This window comes from Oncorhynchus tshawytscha, linkage group LG01 (assembly GCF_018296145.1).
Source record: "Oncorhynchus tshawytscha isolate Ot180627B linkage group LG01, Otsh_v2.0, whole genome shotgun sequence".
Classification (NCBI taxonomy): Eukaryota; Metazoa; Chordata; class Actinopteri; order Salmoniformes; family Salmonidae; genus Oncorhynchus; species Oncorhynchus tshawytscha.
Genome location: NC_056429.1, coordinates 23,381,395 through 23,406,972, shown reverse-complemented (window position 1 = coordinate 23,406,972; position 25,578 = coordinate 23,381,395). Strand labels below are relative to the sequence as shown.

Below are 25,578 nucleotides of genomic sequence, written 5' to 3'. Positions count from 1 at the left end.
CATGCCATATTCACATTCATGCAAATGCTAAAAACTGCTCCAGTGTTTGAGTCAATATCGCTAGTTGAAATGCCGAACCCACCACACACAGTGTCACCACACAGTAAGACAGTGAAATGCACAGAGCGCACCACTGGCTCGGCTGTACTATACCATCAAAGGAGTAGAGCGCTTTGCAGTGGCCAAGGACTGGGAGGGGGTCGTCGTTGTCAAATTCATCATCAAACTCGTCTGGCTGGTGGGCCTGTCGGGGGTCTGGCTGGTGGGCCTGTCGGGGGTCTGGCTGGTGAGGGGGGCTGCGGTGCTCCTGGCTGGGGTCATCTGTGTAACTGCCCTCAGGGCTGAGGAGAGGAGGAGGAGGAGAAGAGGGTGGGGCAAAGAGATGGATGAGAGAGTCAGTGCCATCTCAGCCACTCATGCTGTAGGATTCTGCTCCAGACAGACTGACCGAGCGTTCCGAGTCATTTTCCTTTAGAAAAACTATTACGACTCCACCCATGTTAAGCTTTCAAAGACACAAAGAACAAGGTGTGTCATTCTATTTATATACAGACATCTGGTAAACCTGTTAGATTGGATTTGTTTAATTTACGCTATGGCCCAGGGGAACATGTTACTTCACTACAATAACTCTACTATGTTACTACTAGTAATACTTACTCTAGTCTACAATCTATTACTACCACATAAACAACGTGTTTCTGTGCCCTCTGACCTCTCTCTGCCATGGGGTGTGTGATGGTTGACGTCGGCACTGGGTCTTCGATCTCCTCTGGTGCTCACCTTCCCCTCCACCTCTGACAGCCAGCTCTGTGTGTGTGTGGAAGACAGAGAGAGAGACAGAGAGAGACAAAGAGAGAGACAAAGAGAGCGACAAAGAGAGCGAGAGAAAAGGACATTAAGAGGTAGACAGTCATAACATTCATATTGCTGTTAATACCCCCACGATGGATATACTCATTCTTATCCTGGATATGCCATTGTTCAACCAGTCTTTCAATATAGTGTGGTAGATGTAACCCTCGGACTCTCAAAGAACTCCTATCCTGTTCTACTCAGTGTTCTGTTGACAAAGGGAAGCCGTGCATATAGTCATCCCCCAGAGGGGGCTAACTCGGCACAGGAAACCGTCGCCCAGTCACTATTTCTCCAGATGTACTGTGATGCCTTTCTTCCGCTCTCCTTCACCCATTCCTTCCTTCAGGGCTCTTGGCTAGGGAGACTTACCTCGTTCTTGTGGATCTCGGAGCGTAGTTTCTCCATGTTGCACATGGTCTCAGAGATCTTGGGCTGGAGGCTCTGTGGGTCGCCCATCTGAGGGTTCTTCTCATACACATCCTTCATCTTGTTCAGTGCATCTCTTCACAAACATACACGCAGTCACAATGTGAACACATAGTAACAAAGAATTTAACAAATGACACTGACATGCCAATGAAATTCTAATGAAATGTGGACAGTATAAGAGAGACACAGATCAGTGTTAAAGTAAGTCTTCCCATGGCCTACCTTTGGTCCACCTCTTTCTGTAGTTCTTTGCTGAGCTCGTCGATCCGAGCCTGCAGCCTCTTGCGTCTCTGTTCGGGAGGCAGATGGCTGAAGTCCTCCAGTGACGGAGCCTGAAATCGCATCAGGACACTATCCAGTTACAATGACACAGTCACTCGTGGTCTCTAGAGACCTTCTCACAGCAAGAGCCTACGGGAACTATACTAGTAGAGACCAGAGAGCGAATAGGTTGGAGAGCCTCACTCTAGAACGGCTCGTGACACTAGACCTGTGCTATAGAACTCCACAAGGTGAGACACGTACAGCTAACTACGGCAGACTGGACCTCACATCACTGACTCACCTTCACTGACCACTGGGCAGGTTTGGGTTACAATAGAAGAAAAAGCAAAAGATGGAACGGTTATCAAAACGTACGTGGCTCATGTAGGTTGTCACGGTAACTACGAGCACAGCATCACAAGGGTGTGACTATGGAAGGAGAGTCAAGAGGTTGTCGGGGGTTACCCACAGCTGTCAAGAACAAAGATGGACAGAATCTGATGAGCCCTATTAGTGTGTCAATCTGGGTGAAGTTATACTTATGTAATCTGTTATTATATTTCAATAATTGAACTTATTGAATCTTAACACTACATAGAATGTGGCGTATTATGTATTGGAAAGGCTATCCTCCAAGGAGAATACACTGTTCTCAAGATATCCTTTTAATTCCACTAAAAACAAGTTGACATCTAAAAGCCCTCTTTAGATGATGCAATGCCATTTGAAGCAGGAAGAAGGTTGTTTCCAGGAAGTCAGTCTCCATACTGCAGACAACCATGAGTCACCTCATACATTAAGGAAATCAAACTAGGTCCTTCAGCCAGAAACCAAATGGGACACACACAATTAATGGTCTGGCACAGTAATACCACTGCGTGACATTCATTAGACTGTTTAGCCATCATACAGTATATTGGCTGGCTCATGACGAGGTCCAGTTGACCTTCATGTCATTTCGACATACCACCGTAACCTCTCCTTATCCAAATACCACCTACAGTATCACTTCCTACACGTCACACAACACGCTCTACAATGGCACTCCTGTGATTTCAACACCCCCCGTTCCTAACTAGAGAATAACTAACTGGATCAAAACCAGAGAGACAGAAGAGAGGGAGGTGAGAGAGAGAAAAAGAGACTTAAATCACTGCAAACCCAAACACACTGACATGCTCTTCATCTTACCCCTCGTTTAAGACCCCTGAAAGAGGCTATCCTGGGTTTGACCGTTCTCAGTTCAGACAGACAGAAAGCTATGGGGTCACTAGCAAATTTAGGAGCCTGACAGTGGCTGGCGGTAGCCAGGTCGGGGCGGTGGGGAGCAGGGGGAGGAGAGGAGGGGGGAGACTGGGACGACAAAAAAGGAGTGATCAACCTGAAAACTTTTAGAACTAGTAACATAATTGTAATGATGGAACATAAAGTCATGGTGTTGTGAGACAGAGGTAAAACAAATAAAAAAGTGGTTATCCAATATATTGTCCCACAAAAGAAATCTCAACAGGAGAAACACCAGTTAAGGAAGATCATGCAATATGAAATCTGAGAGACCTTCGGGTGAGAAACCAGAATGGACATAAGACAAGAGCAGGCAAATCAAAGTCAATATGAGCACCAACACCCCTTGTAAGTCATTTGAAAATGGTTAGCTACTCTCACACAAACCTACAAAAAGTTATAGATTAACAGACGGTATTGCCTTTGGTAGGTCAAAGTGTAGTGATTTATGTAATGAGATAGAAAATGCTAGATTCAGGTGACTGTTATAAAAAGACAGCTACCGTAAGGTATAAACCTACCAGTGGACTCTGTTACAAGAAAAAAACAGACAAAAATCAGTGAGTGGGCATACATACATACATACATACATACATACATACAAGTTGTTCACTATTGAAACAGCGAGCAAAGGTCTTGATAGCAGGTGATGATGAATCTCTCACCTTGGGCTTTTTCCCAAAGAGCCACAGTTTGTTCTTGGCCGCCTTGCTAATCGAGTGTTTGGGGTCTGGCTTGACCACCCCCTCATTCTTGGGGGTGCTGATGGTGTTGTCTGAGCCTGTCCGGGAAAGGTTCTGACTGTAGTCCTCAAATGGGAAGTCCCCTGGAGGCTCAAAGCCTGACTTAAATGACTCCACTACAATCGCTGAGTCCTGACAGAGACAAAAAAAAAGACAGTGTGAGACTAAGATATAGTGAAGAACAAACATTACAGACTGACATTTCTTTAAAATGATGTTTTCTGGGACACCATGACCTGAGTGCAGAGTACAGCTCAGCCCCTGGTGGAAACCACTGTGCAGCATGCGCTGTGTGCATAAAGAACAATCAAAGGAAAACATGGCCCACTGAGTGGGAGCAGCTCTGCTCAGCTGGCTGGATGTAGAACCAGCCAGGCTGTATGTAGGCCCGTGGGTGGGAAGGAGAGAGGAGGCTCTGTCTGCCGGGGCCAGCCAGCAACACAAACACTGGAGGAGACAGAGGCTGGAGACTAGGCAGAGGCTGACTGATACACCACAGCTAGCAGATGCCCATAGACTTCTAGTCATTGCGCTAGTTGGCATTGGCTCGCGAAACTACCTTGAACCTCCTTTATACTGGACACAGAGACATAAAAACGGTATCTACGAGTTCATCTGACTCTGGGGAAGTAGACAAAGGGCCTCATTGGAAAAATCCCAAAGTATCCATATAACACTAGAACCGCATGGCCTTTCAGCATCCGCTAGAGTACGTTGCCGGGAGTTCCTATAGCATACGCATCAGATGCATAAGCGCAAACACAAGCTCCAAAGTTTGATAAACAGTGCATAAACAACTGTAAATGATAAATTGCATGAAGAAATATTAGTGGAAATATATCCATGTAAAAACATAACAATAGTTATTATTGGGCTCCTGAGTGGCGCAGCAGTCTAAAACGGCAGAGGCTTCCCTACAGACCCTCAGTTAGGCCTAATTGAAATTCAATTGTGACGTAAAGTGCACAATTATCACCCATGTCATTCATTCAGTGAGGAGACACACACATTAGCGCCTGGCTGGGTACCAACGTCCTACAGCACAAGTTGGTGAAAATGTTCAATACTTTTAAAACATTTGTGAGTTCAAACTTCTGAAAAATGAGCAACGTAAAAATAGAAACATTTAAGGAAAAGTCAAGGAAAGAGCAAGAAGTTGCATTTTGTTTTGCCAGATTTTGTATTTATTTACAAAATCAAAACGTCAGTGGCCGTTGACCTATGGCGGTTCCAGTGTTTAGAGAGCCATTGCCTCACCGTTGGCCTGGCTGGTGGGTGGATGACTAACTACTGATCCTACTCCACCCATGAGCTGCCTCCGCTCCGTGCTAGAGTCACCATGTTAAAGCAAAGTCTTGTGTACACCCTGCTTCAAACTATAGAGCACCGTCACATATGCTCATGCTATAAGGGAATCATGCTACTGTGTAGGCCACCATAGCATCATAACATAGGGCACCATGCTCCAGACCCACCTTGCGTTGGTCCACAGCCTTGGCAGCAGTCACCATGCCCTCCAGACACTTGGAGATGATGGGGACGACTCTGCGCTCCACTTCGGCAAAGCTCCGGTACGTCTCTCCCAGCTTCACTGTCCGCCTCTCGTCCATGTCCTGCAGGTTCTGGAGAGGTCGGGAACACACACACACACACCCCGTGACCTCTGACCTTTTGGTGTCCTGTGAGCCAATCACAGCTCAGAATTCCATCTCCCCGGCCAATGCGGGATGAGACAGAAGTTGGAGCCTGGAGGAGAATGGCTGGCCGTGGATTACCTTGAATATCTGTGGAATGGCCACATTGAAATGTTTCCACTGTTCCCCGTTAAAGTTCTGCAGCTGAGCGGCATACTCGTTCTTACTCTCGTCTGCTGAGTGTGTGCGCAGGTACAACTGGGACTTTGCCTGCAGTGGATAAGAGGGAAAATTCAGGACCACTCAATACACACAGCAAATGACAACCTCCAATGTGTACGGGTGTAGGTAGTTTACATGTCAAGGCTCAAGCCAGGTCAGGATTTACCTTTTCTACCTCTGACTTGGTGGCGTTGATGTCGTTGTCTAACCTGTCGTAGCTGATCTGTGATTTCTCTGCCTCCTTGCACTCCCGCTCAAACTTCTTCTTGCTCTAAGAAAGTCAAATAGGAGACAGATTAGTCAAAGCATATTGACCTCTTCTCTAAACCAGGAGTCAATCCTGCCTTGTAATGAATGCAAGCCTCTACCATTTCTACAGGACATAGATAGGAGAGCAAAACAGAGCAGAAACACTTTATTGTGGTTAAACAGGCAGCAGAGCAAACGAAAAACCTCTAAATAAATGTATGCTTTCCTCCTGCTAAAAGATCTGTGCTGCATTACGTGACAGTGCAACAAAGAGGAATACCTAAGGCATTACAACACTGACATTCAATGTGAGATTCAACTGTTGCTTGCTGCAATCACACAAGCCCTAAAAGCAGCAAAAATAATTCAGCCTTTGACAATGTGACACACAGGCAAACTGGAAAGGCATGAAATGCAGGAATACTTCTCTCATCAGTGTGTGTATGTTTGTGTGTGTGTGCCGATGTGTTCTTTTATGTATGCATCTTCCTGTGTGTGTGTATACACTCCTTTAAGTGTGTATGTGTGTGTGTGTGTGTGCGCAGAGGTAAGTGGAGATCCTCTTGGCCCTCTCTCACAGGCGGCCCAGCAGGACTGGGCGTCTGGCTGTCGGCAGAGGGGAGCAGGTCCCTGCTGGAGGTCCACGTGTCACACAGGCCTCCTTCCCTGTGAGGGGCCTTCCCTGTCCTCTCCGTGCCCTGTGCCACGTGGCCCTCCCTCCCTCCATCCATCCATCCATCTCTTCCCTGCCTCCTCTCACACACACTCACATTGTCCATATGTTTCCAACACTGGTCCAGATACTGCTGGGCCTTCCTGCCCTCCTGAAGGTGCTGTGGAGTCAAAACACACAACTCAACACACAGATGTACCATCTTAATTTGACTAGTTTCTCACAGCGGGAAAATAATCCTGCAGCAACAGGAAATGTTCATTATTATGTCGATTCTAATTAAAAATTGACATTTTTGTGTAGGGTTTGATACATTTAGCTAGGATAAATCAAGGTTGACATTTTAAAGTGGAAATAAACTTTAGAAGCCCTTTTAAAACCTTGAATACACTACAATTTGCATTTCCGATGGAACAGAGTAAATTTTAATTTTAACGTCAGGTGGTGACTTGTGGAATAGACACCGGCTGGAATGCGGTTTTATCCAATCAGCAATCAGGATTAGACCCACCCGTTAAATAAATTAAGATAGTGCACCTGTATGAACAAGAGTATCTACTATACACAACATAACAACACTGTACATAATGAAGCCTGCAATGCGTACATCCAGGGATTATTGTCCTACTGGTAAAGCCACTCACGTGTTTCCTCTCTGACTTGAGGTCCTGTGAATACCTCATCAGCTCTCCGTACACATTGTGTCCCATCTCCTCGGCCACGACCTCCCTCTGCCCCGCGTAGTCATTCAGCTCATTCAGGATGGAGTAGAAGGACATGCACGACGAGAACCTGAACACACAGGACAGGTTACTCAGCACAACAAAAAAGGATATTAGCAAGTAAACTTTTAGAAATTAATTTGTGAGGATAGAGAGAAAGACCGATCAGATGGCAGTGGTTATGGACAGATCTATAATATGGTTGGTCCTATGCTGGACCTAGGCTCTGATTAAAAAGAGAGACCGGCTCCCCCTCTGTATCACACAGAGAGTATGAGGCCCCCCCCTGTACCGATCCTGTGCAGGTGTTGTTACACATGGTCTGCCACTGTGAGGATGATCAGCTGTCCGTCCTCACTCCCTGTAGCGCTGTCTTAGGCGTCTCACAATTTATTGCCCTGACCACATCTGCAGTCCTCATGCCTCCTTGCAGCATGCCTAAGGAACGTTCACGCAGATGAGCAGGGCCCCTAGGCATCTTCCTTTTGGTGTTTTTTTAGAGTCAGTAGAAAGGCCTGTTTAGTGTCCTAAGTTTTCATAACTGTGACCTTAATTGCCTACCGTCTGTAAGCTGTTAGTGTCTTAACGACCGTTCCACAGGTGGATGTTCATTAATTGTTTATGGTTCATTGAACAAGCATGAGAAACGGTGTTTAAACCCTTTACAATGAAGATCTGTGAAGTTATTTGGATTTATCTTTGAAAGGGTCCTGAAAAAGGGACGTTTATGTTATGCATCCTTTAGAGGGCCTCCTTCACTCCCTCCCTCGTCCTCTCCCTGTCCTGATACAGCACCAGTGTTAGCACACAGGGCCAAATGATGTAGGGATAATTTAATTAATTAGGGGAAGAGTTTCAGAGAATTCAGAGGGTGGTGTCCCAAATATCAGTGCTGTGAGGCTGAGGCTAAAGGGAGCTATCCCTCCCTCCTTCCCTCAGTCTCTCCCTCCCTCAGACTCTCCCTCCCTCAGACTCTCCCTCCCTCAGACTCTCCCTCCCTCAGTCTCTCCCTCCCTCAGTCTCTCCCTCCCTCAGTCTCTCCCTCCCTCAGTCTCTCCCTCCCTCAGTCTCTCCCTCCCTCAGTCTCTCCCTCCCTCAGTCTCTCCCTCCCTCAGTCTCTCCCTCCCTCAGTCTCTCCCTCCCTCCCTCAGTCTCTCCCTCCCTCCCTCAGTCTCTCCCTCCCTCCCTCAGTCTCTCCCTCCCTCCCTCAGTCTCTCCCTCCCTCCCTCAGTCTCTCCCTCCCTCCCTCAGTCTCTCCCTCCCTCAGTCTCTCCCTCCCTCCTTCCCTCAGTCTCTCCCTCCCTCAGTCTCTCCCTCCCTCAGTCTCTCCTTCCCTCAGTCTCTCCCTCCCTCCTTCCCTCAGTCTCTCCCTCACTCACAGACCTTTGATATCATTCCTGTGTGATAGCAGCCAATAATGTCTACGTCAGAGTCAGATATCCTACACAGCTGTAGGACTTGCTAACTCTTGCTGACTTGTTACTCTATTCTATGGAAGCAATTAAACATTTAAAAAGTGTTGTGTTGCCATGGCAGTCTGTGTTTGTGGTGACCGGTCTAGTGGAAAGGCCCAGTGTGTGTGGCATAAAGCTGATCGTGTTCACAGGTTGTTAACCATTTAATACAAATGGGTCTAATCTACTCACCTAGGTTCATCATCTTTGGAGCGCTTGGGACAGTACTTCTTAACCAGGTTCCTGTGAGGAGAGAGGATACATATGGTCAGAGACAGATAAGAGTGAGACAGACAGAACAGACAGCTGCCTTTTTTACTCCCCAAGAAAGGAGCACATTAACCAAAATTACAGCTCTTTCTTTATTTCAGGATTTCCTTCTATATGTGAATATGATAAAATGATTGGCTGAGATAGCTCAGTTTCTCACATTCAGACGCTCCTCAGAGAGAGACTAGATAAAAGTAGGTCAGACCGACACAGATAACCTGGTACTGTGTGATATTCCTGCACTCTCCTCGGTTGTTCCCTACAGAACACATGCAGGAGGAGCAACACAAAAGACATGGTTGTCTTTGATAAAGTAGCCCCTCTGGAGAGGGGGTCTGTGCTGTGGTGCTCTTCAGGCATGCAGTGCTCAGGTTCCACTCGCTCTTTAGGGATGAATAGAGGAGGAATACAGAGAGGTTTTCAGAACTTGCCGCCGCCCTGCCCCCTCCTCCAATCAGTCCCCACTGAGACCAACTAATGAAGGGGCTTACACCAAACAGCACTCGGTTTCCCAGTCCTGGGAGGCAGGGGAGTGGCTACACACACACACACACACACACACACACAGTCCAGGGAGTCAAAGACTGGGGAGAAATACATCCACAGAAACGGTAGAGAGAAGGAGTGCTGAAAATGGTAGCAGCGTGAAGCCGATCAGCATGTAATGCACATGTTTTAAGAATGCATGAGGGCGAAATCACGAAGCTCTTCTTCAGCCCATGATTCATAGCTGGATATTCACTGGGTTACACACGCCGTGACTAAACATTCCCAGTTTAGTCATCATTCAGACGCATCTCTTTAAATAAAATAATCCTCAGCATATTGGTGTTGTAACTAGGCAACACCCAAAGGAGGAGGAGGGGGGGGTAGAGCCTGGCGGGGGTGCAGAGGCCACAGCTGGAGTTTCTACGTTACGACCACAGCTCCAGGGATGACCACCGCTCCATGGGGACTGCACTGTTTCTAAATCATACTAACAGAGATACTTACGGCAGGTTGCATTTTATGTGGGCTAGAATCTACCTATATGCATCTGATCAGTGCGGGATCACCTATGGTTTACCAACCTAGCCTACATCTTCCTAATCTTGTCAAACCAGTGGTCTCACTAACTTGTCGTTTTAGAACTCTTTGTTGTTGTTTTTTTCTCCTTGGTAGATTTGCTCCAAAGGTGATACCATGGTTGTCAGGGAGGATACAGCCTTGAGGGTGCAATCCAACAGCGTATAAATGGGTTTACACCTGTAACAAACTCCAGCGTTCCCATTGGAGGGGCGTTGGCATCTGCCTACTCCTCTACTGTCTAGAGACTGGCCAGTAGCCACCTCCTAGATATCTATTATATTGATTTGTGGCCCTCCAAAAATCTATTAATGGCAGCACAACCATGTCAGATTGGGCTGAGCTGGCCCTATTGTTCAGGCTGAGTGGACACTTTTAGATACTCATCAAATCACATAATTTGATAATTATCCTAGTCATTATTTCATTACCGGTAATTCTACATTGATATTAGATGATTAGCATATTGAAGGTTAATATACAGTACTAATGCATCCATGTCTAATATACAGTGGGGCAAAAAGTATTTAGTCAGCCACCAATTGTGCAAGTTCTCACACTTAAAAAGATGAGGCCTGTAATTTTCATCATAGGTACACTTCAACTATGACAGACAAAATGAGAAAGAAAAAATCCAGAAAATCATATTGTAGGAATTTTAATGAATCTATTTGAAAATGATGGTGGAAAATAAGTATTTGGTCAATAACAAAAGTTTCTCAATACTTTGTTATATACCCTTTGTTGGCAATGACAGAGGTCAAACGTTTTCTGTAAGTCTTCACAAGGTTTTCACACACTGTTGCTGGTATGTTGGCCCATTCCTCCATGCATATCTCCTCTAGAGCAGTGATGTTTTGGGGCTGTTGCTGGGCAACATGGACTTTCAACTCCCTCCAAAGATTTTCTATGGAGTTGAGATCTGGAGACTGGCTAGGCTACTCCAGGACCTTGAAATGCTTCTTACGAAGCCACTCTTTTGTTGCCCGGGCGGTGTGTTTGGGATCATTGTCATGCTGAAAGACCCCGCCACATTTCATCTTCAATGCCCTTGCTGATGGAAGGAGGTTTTCACTCAAAATCTCACGATACATGGCCCTATTCATTCTTTCGTTTACACAGATCAGTCGTCCTGGTCCCTTTGCAGAAAAACAGCCCCAAAGCATGATGTTTCCACCCCGATGCTTCACAGTAGGTATGGTGTTCTTTGGATGCAACTCCGCATTCTTTGTCCTCCAAACACGACGAGTTGAGTTTTTACCAAAAAGTTCATCTGTTTCATCTGACCATATGACATTCTCCCAATCTTCTTCTGGATCATCCAAATGCTCTCTAGCAAACTTCAGACGGGCCTGGACATGTACTGGCTTAAGCAGGGGGACAAGTCTGGCACTGCAGGATTTAAGTCCCTGGCGGCGTAGTGTGTTACGGATGGTAGGCTTTGTTACTTTGGTCCCAGCTCTCTGCAGGTCATTCACTAGGTCACCCGTGTGGTTCTGGGATTTTTGCTCACTGTTGATCATTTTGTGATCATTTTGACCCCACGGGGTGAGATCTTGCGTGGAGCCCCAGATCGAGAGAGATTATCAGTGGTCTTGTATGTCTTCCATTTCCTAATAATTGCTCCCACACTTGAGCACACTGCGTACCTATTGCAGATTCAGTCTTCCCAGCCTGGTGCAGGGCTACAATTTTGTTTCTGGTGTCTTTGACAGGTCTTTGGTCTTGGCCATAGTGGAGTTTGGAGTGTGACTGTTTGAGGTTGTGGACAGGTGTCTTTTATACTGATAACAAGTTCAAACAGGTGCCATTAATACAGGTAACGAGTGGAGGACAGAGGAGCCTCTTAAAGTAGAAGTTACAGGTCTGTGAGAGCCAGAAATCTTGCTTGTTTGTAGGTGACCAAATACTTATTTTCCACCATAATTTGCAAATAAATTCATTAAAAATCCTACAATGTGATTTTCTGGAGTTTTTTTTCTCATTTTGTCTGTCATAGTTGAAGTGTACCTATGATGAAAATTACAGGCCTCTCTCATCTTTTTAAGTGGGAGAACTTGCACATTTGGTGGCTGACTAAATACTTTTTTGCCCCACTGTACGTCTACATCTATAACACAGAATACCGTATTCTACACAGAATACTCATTCAATTAATGATGTAAAGTATAGGCAAAACCCCTCAAAAACAGTTCTATGGAACTGAACGATAAAAGCCACATTCTTACCTTAACTGTTTTGCATAGGTCTGTTCAATCTCCAGCCTTTCCTTGACAAACTTTGCATACCTCTCTAGGAAGTCGATCCCCCATTGAGTATGCTTGTCAAGGTTTTCAAACTGGTCCTGAGAGAGAGGGATGGAGAGAAGAGGGAGAAAGAGACGTTAGGGTTGGAGAGAGATGACTATATGAGTGCTTACAGTGGCATGCATATGATGGATTAAATTAACCGAGGCATGAATGAGAACCCAGTCGTCTGACATTGAATAACAAGCACATGTTGAGTCACTACGTTATTCCTGTGCTAGGCTGTACTTCCTCAATGATCACACTGGGTACTATCAAGAGTATGTCAAATGATAGGAAAGCTACAGACACACAGCACAGGCATACAGACACATAGCACAGGCATACAGAGACACAGCACAGGCATACAGACTAGACACTCCATACTTCTACAGATGAGAATTCCAAGGTGTCTAAGAGAAGAACCGGTAACCTATCGTTTCGAGAGTTAAACGGAAACTTTACAATTTTTCAACTTCATATTCATCATCTCCAGCAGCACCCCAACATCAACATATATGAACCTGGTGCGTTTCTATGTTTTGTAGTAAAAAATATATATATAGGTAGATAAGTGTTTCCAATGACATCAGTGCGCATCGTGTGCTTTTGACCAATTGTGAGTACGCATTGCATATGAATTGCCTACAAATATGTTGTCATTGGAAAGTCATCTTTCTCTATATTTTTGACTACAAAACATAGAACTGCGCCATTCTCACATATGTTGATTTTGGAGTGCTGCTAGATATGATGAATATTAAGTGGATTTCTTTTTTAAATGTCCCTTTAAGGCAGAACAGACTTTACAGTATATTTTAGATGGTTTAAGCAGCCTGAGATGAATATCCATACAAGGTCAACGTTGTATCGTTTCGAGAGATGCCTTATAACAGTGCTGGGCTGAGAGGAAAATGTTGAAACCACACCACAGTCAACACAGCTGACAACCTCTCCTCATGTGACCCTCTTGGCTGAAATTTTTAAAAGTGTATTTTTCCATATATAAACACATTGTGTGTTTTAAGTCAAATCAACTATATGCACTAAGCTTGTCTGATGCTTTAAGCACACTGTTTTATGAAATAATTAAGACAAATAACTAGAGGGAGTACGACCGCAATTGATTTCACTGTGCAGCGCTGGGCTCAGACTCGCTGCGCTAAAAAGGACAGCCACTGACTGTGACTCGCCCCCATTGTCTCTCCTTCCTGCTGCAGTGACCACCACAGAACATCAAGTGTTTATCGCGTGGTTGAAGCTGCAACATAATTATAGCCATTACTGACTGAACATTTCTGCTACCGAAATCATTCATTTGTTTAGGAAAAAAAAATCCCTATTCCCTCAACCCTTGCTCTCTTTACGTGACACATGTATGCATCACATGCTGACCTACTAGCATGATCACATCAATAAATTGGTTATAACAAACTCTGAATGCCGTACAACGTGACAGCAAAATGGATGCAGAGAACATGACAAAAAAAATGGGGGAATGTTTACTGGTTGCTCAGGAGGTAAAGGGGAAGTCAGATGTGTGGAATAAATTTGACTAGTTGTGGAAAACACGGAAAGATCAAGAAAAGGCAAGGAGCAAGTGCTGCGTGCATATTATGTGTACCAAACTAGTGCTGTTGGATTACAATATAATTTTCCTGAAAGATTGGTACGTAAACAATAATAAATAAATTAAGCGTACAAGAGAGTTGTAAAAAATAAAAACGCTAAAGCCTTTATTACAGCAAAGACTAAAAACAGTTGCATACATTCGTGAATGCAATTTCTGAAACGGAATGATTTATTCTTTACACTAATTATTCAAGGATCGCTTTATTGTATTTTAAAACTAAAATGCTTGATTGCATTTCAAATCATGAATGACTCGTATGCTATGTGATGTCAAATGAATGAATGATTGATACAGTAGCCTCTATAAATATTGAAATATAGGCATTAAAACTAAACAGGACACGCTCTTAGGCCTACAACTCAATGGTGGTTATACTTATTATTATAATGATCATAATAATAATAATGAGAAAAGGGAGGGTTATTATTATTATTATAAATATAATTTGACAATTTGGAACAGTGTAAACACTAAATCAATTATAAATAATACCAGAGACTGTAAAGCCTTCATTTCAGAATGGCAAAGATTAAAAACAGCCAAATTTGTGAAATTGTTTACCCGATATTGTGGTTGTGTGAGGCTTGGTGCTCACGGAGTCCTGTAGGGTGTTAAACAAATACTCAAAACAGGCAACAGAAGCAGGATCTGTCTTATTTCTGTAGGTAAATATGGATGATTTATAAAGCCAGGCACATTTAACAGTTAGGGTTTCCTCTTCACTTTATTTTTCTTTACAATTAAGACAAGGCCTGTTTCTCGTCTCCTAACTCCGCTGCTGCCTCCACTCACTGTTCTCAACACCAATATGGTGGTTAACTTTGTTATTATTCACATAGCAACATGGTCTATGAAAATAAAAGGTAGACCGATTATGATTTTTCAACGCCGATACCGATTATTGGACGCCCAAAAAAGCTGATACTGAATAATCGGACGATTTTTAAAAATGTATTTGTTTGTAATAATGACAATTACAACAATACTGAATGAACACTTATTTTAACTTAATATAATACATCAGTAGAATCAATTTAGCTCCAAATAAACATGTTCAATTTGGTTTAAATAATGCAAAAACAAAGTGTTGGAGAAGAAAGTGCAATATGTGCTATGTAAGACAGCTAACGTTTCAGTTCCTTGCTCAGAACATGAGAACATATGAAAGCTGGTGGTTCCTTTTAACATGAGTCTTCAATATTCCCAAGTAAGAAGTTTTAGGTTGTAGTTATTATAGGAATTATATGACTATTTCCCTCTATACCATTTGTATTTCATTAACCTTTGACTATTGGATGTTCTTATAGGCACTTTAGTATTGCCAGTGTAACAGTATTGCTTCCGTCCCTCTCCTCGCTCCTCCCTGGGCTCGAACCAGGAATACAACGACAACAGCCACCCTCGAAGCAGCAGCGTTACCCATGCAGAGTAAGGGAAACCACCACTTATTTATATAAATAAATAACACTCCAAGGCTCAGAGCGAGTGATGTTTGAAACGCTATTAGCGCGCGTTAACTAGCCAGCTATTTCACATCGGTTACACCAGCCTCATCTCGGGAGTTGATAGGCTTGAAGTCATAAACAGTGCAATGCTTGATGCGCAACAAAGAGCTGCTGGCAAAACGCACGAAAGTGCTGTTTGAATGAATGTTTACGCACCTGCTTCTGCCTACCACCACTCAGTCAGATACTTGTATGCTCAGTCAGATTATATGCAACGCAGGACACGTTAGATAATATCTAGTAATATCATCAACCATGTGTAGTTAACTAGTGATTATGATTGATTTTTATAAGATAAGTTTAATGCTAGCTAGCAACTTTGCTTGGCTTACTGCATTCGCGTAACAGGCAGTCTCCTTATGGAGTGCAACGAGAGAGAAGCAGGTCGTTATTGCGTTGGACTAGTTAACTGTAAGGTTGCAAGATTGGGTCCCCGAGCTGACAAGGTGAAAATCTGTCATTCTGCCCCTGAACGAGGCAGTTAACCCAGGGTTCCTAGGCCGTCATTGAAAATAAGAATGTGTTCTTAACTGACTTGCCTAGTTAAAAAATACATTATTTTTTATATATTTTTTAAAATCGGCAAAATCGGTGTCCAAAATCACCGATTGTTATGAAAACTTGAAATCGGCCCTAATTAATTGGCCATTCCGATTAATCGGTCGACCTCTAATGAAAAGGTGCCAATTCAACAGTGCACTGATGTGTTTCAGAACTGCGAAGAGCGTTCACTATCCAACGCAGGAGAAAGCACATTTGTTATATAAATAATAACAATTCTTCTTACGTAATAAAACCATATACATTTTCAATATCACGTCTTACAGTGATGGACTGTGCCATCCCCACGTCTTCCACAATGAATCAGTCCACTCAGACGGGTGTCTTGTACACCATGATTTTATATTTAAATGTTTAGCTACTGCCCGACTAATGAAATCTCGGTCGACTAACAAACAATCGACCAAACAATCGACCAGTTTACTAAATTGGGTCAGCCCTACACATCACATTTTTATTTTACATTATGAAGGTTACCATAGTACCCCAGAACAGTTGCGCCTGTCATGTGTTTGTTTGTAAATAGCAGAACGGGAGAAAGCAGGAGCAGGTTAGTTCAGCTGTGTATTGACAGGGGTTGCGTTTTAAATTAAAAGGCATGTTCATTTTTGCTTCATTAGCGTGATCAGGGACATGCAACTATAGTTTTCCTTCACAGAAAATACATCAGTGCAACACATTTAGGCAGAAAATGTTATCTGATGACAATGAAGCTAACAGAATAGTTTTTCCTTCAGCCAAGCATGTGTCAAAACCTTGTTCATTTGCACAATATCTCTCATTCACATTCGCTTGTAAAATGTCCAACTCACCAAAAACGACATTTGGTTCCTATATATGTATAACTCCATGGAAATTCATTCATACTTGTGCTAATTTTCTATGCATTCTGGTAATAGACAACCAATGGGCTTTTATGCACGGTTTTTAGGCACCCCCTTAAGGACGGTAAGAACATCTGGATACTGTACAGTACAGCTAGGTAGGTCTTGGAGGGAACAGTGGAGCCATACCAAAGTCAGTCAGACTCCGCATACTGATAGCCTTTGATTTCACCTGAGGGCTAACCTTCCTACTTCAGAGCTTGTTTGGAGGCTGAGAATAGGTGGTGAGAAACTGTCAGTATCATCCCCACCAAAGATATATACACAGCCCAGGCCTGAGTCAGGTGAGGTGAGTAACTCCCATGCTGTGTTCTGGGATACTGAGGGAAAGAGAGGGGGAATAATATAGAGGGAAAGAGAGGGGGAATAATATAGAGGGAAAGAGGGGAATAATATAGAGGGAAAAAGGGGGATAATATAGAGGGAAAGAGGGGATAATATAGAGGGAAAGAGAGGGGGATAATAGAGGGAAAGAGAAAGAGGGATGGATTCCAGTTTCGCCCTGAAGTGGACTGTCTGAAGAGAGCTCCGGTGTCATCTCCTCTCCGCATGTCTGAGCTGTGCTGGAGGAGAGGGGGAGAAAGGGAGAGAAGAAGAAAAGTAGAGAGAGAGGGGAAGGGGTGTCTCAATCTCTCCCATGGCTTGTTCCCTGCCTGGGAGCGAGGCTGTGTTCAGGATTGGCTTAGGACCTAGACAGACCCACAGAGACTGACTGGTGGACTCCAGCCAACACACTTCCCTTGTGAGAGAACAATAAGCAGGCCGTCCCAATGGATCCCTCCTCACTGACGCTTCACAGACTCAGTCCATATGCACAGAGGGAGGGAGGATAAAAAGAATGTGCAAGCTACAGTCAATTCCATGGGCCTGTTAAACCATACATGAAACCCATTCTCAGAAAATGTGAGCACAGATCATGGTCTAATACTATGACTCATACCATAACTTTACCTTCCTCTGGCTCAGGGACAAAGATGTGTTGTTCATGTAAAAATAAATCATGAACATGTAAGTATCCGTACCCTGTAGGATCTATAAAATCAACAACAGATACGGAATTGACAACCATTCCAGAAGTACATCCTGTGACGAGGCAAAGCATGCCAAATGAGATGTTCGCAACCGTTTCACACCAACACACAGACACAGAGAAAGAGCGAAAGAGGACAGAGAGAGAAGAAAAAACAAGGGGCTAAAAAGTATTTTCTGGAGCATCGACTGTGACCAGGTCTGCCTGAGTGGCCAGGCCCCTGCTGCTGCTACATTCTCATTCACACAGCTCACTCAGCTGCCTGGATGGAAATCATTTCTCCTCCAATAAAATGGCTTCTTTTGCCATTTCAGGCTCTCCAGAGCTTCAGAGCTTAAATGCTGAGCACATGTCAGGGTCCTGTACTCATGACAACCTATGGGGGGGTGGAGAAGAGAGAAGGAGGCCTTGTGCCTCCAATAACAACATGAACCAATTATTCTCACTTCTGCTTAATTGTCCTCGGTCTTTTCACACAGTAAACCAACAGAGAAATTCCTTTGGTCGAGTTAATGATTGTTGACATTAGAGAAAGATCACATTTTTGGGCCGATGCCAATACCGATTTGAGGGTCAAGGAGGTCGATATTCTAACCAATATTCAATATCATTATATTTGAAAATGTATCACTTTTTTTTTACTCAGATGCCAGGACAAAAAAAAAATGAGAACCACTCCATTGGCTAGTTCAGCTATGTGTCAAGAAATGATCCTACTGCTACGATAGAGCGAGGCTGTAACTCCATTCCACATCTCTCTCCATCCTCATATGACTTGCTGGCTGCTGTTTATTGCTACTTTGTTAACTAGCTCGATGGCGATGTCTTCTGCTACCAAGCCAAAAATGTGCACATCTCACAAGGAGAGTGAGGGTAAGAAAATGTTATAACGTCAATGCACGTTCTGTCCATACTTTGAGAAGTGAGAACGTGCACGCTGATCTACCGGTTTCTTTGTCCATAAACATGCAGGAAGATCCTTAGGTAGCTAAACCTATTGCCAACTTCCTTCTTTCCCTTTTACGACATATCATCTAATCTGACTATCAAGTGTCAATTTACGGACACGATTGCGGATGGTCAGATCATTACACCAGTAAATAGCTAACGTTACACCAAGAGGTTTAGAAACTCTGGTTACACCGCAAGTCAGATGGCTTGTTGCCGAAAATGGTGCATGTTCAAAATGATATCCAGCTAGCGTTAGCTAGCTGCGTTGGCTATTAGCTCCCATCTGATATCTTAGCATTGTGTTTATCTAGCTAACACCACAGATGAAAAGGTTAGTTAGTGTAATCTTTGCAGGTCACATAGCCATTTGCTTAGCTAGCTAGCTTGTTTATTGCATGCATGTCCGGGCACGTCGACACAAGCCTGGTAATTAGTCAATTAAACTGAAAGAATATTTGTAACAGGAGTTACATTTTTGGCCAGTGTCAATTAATCAGTTTCTCAATACTGCACCCTTCTGTTGGAGAATGAGCTAGCTTGCTGCTACTGATTATCGATAGTCCATAGACTAAGAAAGGCCAATATCGTCCCGATATTGACACGGAAACGGAATTGACCACAAATAAAGATCGGGTCAGACTGGGTGTCCTACCTTCCATTAACGTCAGCAGGTAAACCAGCTCCTCCTTACCCTCCACGTTCTGATTTCATCCAAACCCAAACAGATAGTTTAGATTTTGTTTTTTGATTATATCCCATTCCTCTACATATGCAAATAAATAGTTTATGACAAACTACATGAGACGGAGTTAGTTGATGTACGTCATATTCTGTCAATGTGTGTGCGCGCGCGTAATGGACACAGCTAGGCATTACTCAGGGTACAGTGAGCACAATCCCCGAGCCCCTGCAGCATGCCTCTCAAGGAAATGACTTTACCAGGAGACTGGTGCTCTGCTCAAGTGGAAAAACAATAGGACTCCACGCGACTGTCTGCCAGCCACCAACTCTTACAGGCCCACGGTACTGTTAGAGCATGACGGTGATAAGTATCATAACCATAAAGAATTACATTAATAAAGACACAATATTTCTATGATAGCTTCTCTCCTCCTGATTGCATAGCAAGTTCAGATGAGGACCCTATCAACCATCACATCGGGTATGCTGTGCACAGAGCAGACACAGCTGTGTACAACACTAAGCCAGTGTTTTGTCCCTCAACAACACCGCTCCACACTCTAACCTCCAGGGATGGCCTGTTCAGAGTTATGACATTATGAGTGAAATGGTTGTAAAGCACCCGACTCATCCAGCAGGTGACGGCATGTCTGCATGTAGGCTACAGTATATAGCAGCCACACTTCCTCAACTAAGCAAGTTCAACTCAGTCCCTGGTACAGGTGTGGTCTACCTGAATTCATACCGACAGCAGCAGCTTGCATACAAAACAAAGCTAAAAGGAAAATCAGGGCAGCATACGCACGCAAAGAATCGGACAGACCACGATCACATGGTTTGTGCCATGACAGCAACATGAGGTGGTAAGGTATTTACAGTGTGAAGAGGCAAAATAAGGGGATAGGAAGAAAACCACAAGAACCTCAAGTCCCCAAAATAATATTTCAAATGGACTGAGCTCAGCAACCCACAGTGACTACTATGACGACACCGGGTAACAACCTTGCAATAAAGCCGGGGGGGCATTGATGAAAAAAATAATAAGCAGGTCCCAAAAAATTGAAATTATGTGTTACACCAGCAAGGTCACAGATTGATTGAACTAAGACACCCTGTGAATGTAACTTCAGTTGTTGGTGCTGTGCCATTTCCCCTCCAAGACAAGCCTGTTTACTGACACTAGCCCATTCCCATATGGGTCCCCTGGCATAGCTGCACCACTGGGCCTAACGGATGTTTTATATAACTTAAGGCAGTTTGAACTCAACATAGTGGGCCTGGGAGCAAAGCCTCCTCTCCTCCCAGGACAGCCTGTGTACTACGAGGACAGCTTGTGTTTTCATTCTCCGCTCACTGCTTAATCTCAAAGTGATAGTATTCTCTCTCTGCGGCAGAGATATCACAATATGCTGAATGTGGTCCAGAGCCAAAGAAGAGCTTGATTCTGGCCCAATATATAGTGGTGTTTAGCGCCAGCAATGCGTCGGTTGGGAAACAGCTTGCGCGTGCAATACAGCCAGTCCTTACAACACAGAACACAGCCAGAGCCTCTTCAGTCGGAGAAAGAGAGGTTTCAATCGACCAATGACAACATCAAGGCAAAATGCTATGGAAAGTAACTTTCTATGAGACAACGTACAGGCTATGAGCTGCATTAAGAAACAAGTAGAATTCATCTGAATAATCTGAGCATTAAAATAAATAGGCCTCAGTCTCCTATAAGCCACTGTGTTGACTTCATGAAGAGAGGAGACAACTGAGGACTTATGGCTAGGCCCAGGACAGACTGGCTCCCGTCTTATAGCAGAAACACAGCTTTGACCAATGCTCCAAAGGCTCCTGTTGACTCATGAACTTCTGTTAATCTTTGCTCCTCGCTTTTGAGTGTTGTGATGATAAAGGTTACTGGTGCCATCAAAGTGCAGAATACTATTACTAATTAACACAACTACCAGCCATAGCTGACAGAGCAGGAGAAAATGTTCATGTTCCCGAGAGCGTCTGTCCCACGTCAGCTTTCCTCCATCGCTCAATACTCATGAATAAGTAACTCCCTGAGCTCATCATCCCATCGTCTGCCTGCCTGCTCCTCTCTGGCTCACCACATCCACGTCTGTACTGTGACGCACCATACAGTAACAACATACAGAACAAAGCTTCACAGTGCAATGCAGCACAATATAGCGCAGTGCAGAATGGACTGGCCAGTGATCCGGGCCCAGAGCTCACCTTTCAGTAACTTGACCTCCACACAGAAGCCTGTCACCACTAGGATCTCACTATGGATAAACCTGAGGGGGAACAGCAGTATGGAGGCCCGAGCACAAGCCAACAGACCGTTGGATCTGTCTGGGAGAGAGACTTCAAGCCAAGTTTCTCACTCTCAGGGGCTGGACTGACTGAAAGGAATGTATTTTTTGGTGTGAAGAGGGGAGAAACGTCCTTGGATTCCTGGATTCCCAGGAATTTGGTTGGAGATCCCCAAAATGCCAGTTCAGCAGATCGGCTTTCTCTTTTGAGTGTTCAGGTTTCATTCTCCAATGTTTCTCTTTGCAATGTCTGGGGATGATGTGTTGAGACACATAGGGCAGTGCCAACATCACTACTATGCCATTTAGCCAGCCCGGTTTTCCCTTTCACTCACTCTCTATCTCAACCAGAGTCAGTTTTAGCAGAGGTCCAATGGTTGGGTTTCAATATAATTTCTCGGTCTTGTAAAGTTATCCCTCTTCCCAGAGTGGGAGCCCAGTTAGCACAATGACAGTGCACAGGAGAAAACAGATGACCGTCTTACATTTCCTCTCATGATGAAAGATACAGAGCAAACATAATGATTTGATGAAATTCAGTACCCATACCGCTAACATTTCAGTAAAGACTTTACTGACCATAAGACCACATTACTGACCACGCAATAACTTTCACTGAATAAAAACAAAGGGATCATGTAAGGCAGCTGCCCAAAACTGCAGACTAGCAGCAACTAGCCACAACCCCAGAGGAACACAAGCATATCTGGAAAGGAATCTCCCTAGGCCAGAGGAAAACAGCCCAACTAAGAATGTCAGGAAGTGATGTCATCACTGGAACAATCTCAGGACTACCAAGGTCTCTCGCTACTAGAAATGCTCTGCTCCATGTAGATAATAAAGGGGTTCGATTTGCATACACGCACAGTGCCTTCATAAAGTGTTTCCACATTTTGTTACGTTACAGCCTTATTCTAAAATAGATTCAATAGTTTTCCCCCCTTCATCGATCTACACAAAATACCACAAAATGACATAGCAAAAACAGTTTTTTTGGCAGCAATTATTTTAGTTTTTTTTTAACTGACTATCAAATTTACATAACTATTCAGACCCTTTACTGAGTATTGTTGAAGAACCTTTGGCAGCGATTACAGCCTTGAATCTTCTAGGGTATGACGCTACAAACGTTGCACAGATGTTTTTGGGGAGTTTCTCCTATTCTTCTCTGCAGAAGAATGCTGCACAGCTATTTTCAGTTCTCTTCATAGATGTTCGATTGGGTTAAAGTCCAGGCTCTGCCTGAGCCACTGCGGCAGGGTAGCCTAGTGGTTAGTGTTGGACTAATAACCGAAAGGTTGCAAGTTCAAATCCCCGAGCTGACAAGGTACAAATCTGTCGTTCTGCCCCTGAACAGGCAGTTATCCCACTGCTCCTAGGCCGTTATTGAAAATAGAAAAATTGTTCTTAACTGACTTGCCTAGTTAAATAAAAGGTCAAATAAAAAAAATATACTTGGCTTGTGTGCTTAGGTTTGTTGTCCTGTTGGAAGCTGAACCTTCGCCTTGGTCTGAGGTCCTGAGTGCTGTGGAGCAGGTTTTCATCAAGGATCTCTCTGTACTTTGCTCCATTCATCTTTCCCTCGATCCTGTCTAGTCTCCCAGTCTCTGCTGATGAAAAACATCCCAGTAGCACAAATGGTGTCACCATGGCTAACCGTAGGGATGGTGCCAGGTTTCCTCCAGATGTGACACTTGGCATTCAGGTCAAATCGTTCAATTTGGGTTTCATCAGACCAGGGAATCTTGTTTCTCATGGTTCGAGAGTCCTTTAGGTACCTTATGGCAAACTCCAAGTGGGCTGTCATGTGCCTTTTACTGAGGAGTGGTTTCTGTTTGGCCACTCTACCATAAAGGCCTGGTTGGTGGAGTGCTCCAGAGATGGTTGTCCCATCTAAACATAGGAACTCTGGAGCTCTGTCAGAGTGACCATCAGCTTATTTGTAACATCCCTGACCAAGGCCCTTTCCCACCGATTGCTCACTTTGGCCAGGCGGCCAGCTCTAGGAGTCTTTATGGTTCCAAACTTCTTCCATTTAAGAATGATGGAGGCCACTGTGTTCTTGGTGATCTTCAATGCTGCTGCAAAAAAAAAAATCTGGTACTCTTCCACAGATCTTTGCCTCGAAAAAATCCTCTCTCAGAGCTCTACTGACAATTCCTTTGACCGAATGGCTTGGTTTTTGCTCTGACACACTGTTAACAGTGGGACCTTTTATAGAGACAGGTGTGTGCCTTTCCAAATCATGTCCAATCAATTGAATTTGCCACAGGTAGTCTCCAATCAAGTAGAAACATCAAGGATGATCAATGGAAACAGGATGCACCGGAGCTCAACATCAAGCCTAATAGCAAAGGGTCCGAATACTCATGTAAATAAGGTATTTGTTTTCATTTGCAAAAAAATCTAAAAAACAGGTTTTTGCTTTGTCATTATGGGTTATTCTGTGTAGATCGATAATGATTTTTAAATTCATTTTAGAATGAGGCTGTAACGTAATAAAATGCGGAAAAAGTCAAAGGGTTTGAATACTTTTTGAATGCACCGTAGCCGCAGGGACAATACCCTCATTACGCTCTGGTGTTCTGGGGCAGTGTCAAAAGCAGGCAGCCAGTTGCTGGGGGAGCGGGGCAGGGAGCAGGGTGGAAAATGTCACCCTGTCTAAAACACTGGCATCAAGCCCTGCCTGTAGTGAGTTTGAATGTGTGCGCACAGACATTACAGGTGCATCAAAGCTTGGACCGAGAGACTGAGAAACACTTATCTCCTGGCAATCAGACTGTTAAACAGTCACCACTAGCTGGCCTCTGCCCAGTACACGGTCCTGAACTTTAGTCACCTTTACTAAACGGCTACCACCCGTTACCCAACCCTGCAATTTAGAGACTGCATCACAACATAGTCATTGAACACAGGTCACTTCAGTAATGTTTGCAAACTGTTTTACCCACTTTATATGTATATAGGTGTATTCTAGTCATGGCTCACCCTATATAACTACAGTTGTGCACACATTTCTATTCACATACTGTCCATACTCACCATTCACATATATACAGTGCCTTCGGAAATTCAGACCACGTTCCTTTTTCATCATTGTTAGATTACAGCCTTATTCTAAAAATGGATGAAATAAAACTAATTCCCTCAATCTACACACAATACCCCATAATGACAAAGCAAAAACAGTTTAAAATTTCTTGCAAATGTATATAAAAAATATAAAAAAATACCTTATTCACCGAAGTATTCAGACCCTTTGCTACGAGACTAGAAATTGGTGCATCCTGTTTCCGTTGATCATCCTTAAGATATATTTTTAAAAGGTTGAGTCTACCGGATGTAAATGCAATTGATTGGACATGATTTGGAAAGGCACACACCTGTCTCTATAAAAGGTCCCACAGTTGACGGTGCATGCCAGAGCAAAAACAAAGGAGGATGAAGGAATTGTCCGTAGAGATCCAAGTCAGGATTGTGTCGAGGAACATATCTGAGAAAGGGTACCAACAAAATGTTGCAGCATTGAAAGTCCAATAATACAGTGGCCTCCTCCATTCTTAAATGGAAGAAGTTTGGAACCACCAAAACCCTCAGAGCTGGCGGCACACCCAAACTGAGCAATCAGGGGAAACAGGCCTTGGTCAGGGATGTGACCAAGAACTCAAATGGTCTCACTGACAGAGCTCCAGAGTTCCTCTGTGGAAATGGGAGAACCTTCCAGAAGGACAACCATCTCTGCAGCACTCCACCAATCTGGCCTTTATGGTAGAGTGGCCAGATGGAAGCAACTCCTCAGTAAAAGACATGACAGTCCGCTTGGATTTCGCCAAAAGGCACCTAAAGACTTTCAGACCATGAGAAACAAGATA

General features: G+C 44.0%; 1 protein-coding gene across 4 annotated transcripts in view; it reads right to left on the bottom strand.

Annotated features, from left to right (window-relative positions):
• LOC112244992 (formin-binding protein 1-like) overlaps window positions 1-25,578 on the bottom strand; it is a 71,644-nt gene that overhangs the window by 4,025 nt on the left and 42,041 nt on the right. For 2 of the 4 annotated variants that reach the window (XM_042313103.1, XM_042313214.1), the window contains exons 2-14: window positions 12,096-12,211; window positions 8,725-8,775; window positions 7,001-7,148; window positions 6,454-6,516; window positions 5,601-5,705; window positions 5,354-5,482; window positions 5,054-5,200; window positions 3,501-3,710; window positions 3,357-3,365; window positions 1,510-1,619; window positions 1,228-1,360; window positions 716-810; window positions 154-341 (exon numbers count right to left, since the gene is read on the bottom strand). In XM_042313103.1, the coding sequence (XP_042169037.1) occupies window positions 154-341; window positions 716-810; window positions 1,228-1,360; window positions 1,510-1,619; window positions 3,357-3,365; window positions 3,501-3,710; window positions 5,054-5,200; window positions 5,354-5,482; window positions 5,601-5,705; window positions 6,454-6,516; window positions 7,001-7,148; window positions 8,725-8,775; window positions 12,096-12,211 (1,504 nt within the window). Of the gene's footprint in view, window positions 1-153; window positions 342-715; window positions 811-1,227; window positions 1,361-1,509; window positions 1,620-1,852; window positions 1,865-2,742; window positions 2,905-3,356; window positions 3,366-3,500; window positions 3,711-5,053; window positions 5,201-5,353; window positions 5,483-5,600; window positions 5,706-6,453; window positions 6,517-7,000; window positions 7,149-8,724; window positions 8,776-12,095; window positions 12,212-25,578 lie in introns of all 4 variants that reach the window. The other 2 variants (XM_042313288.1, XM_042313155.1) reach the window with 2 other exon arrangements.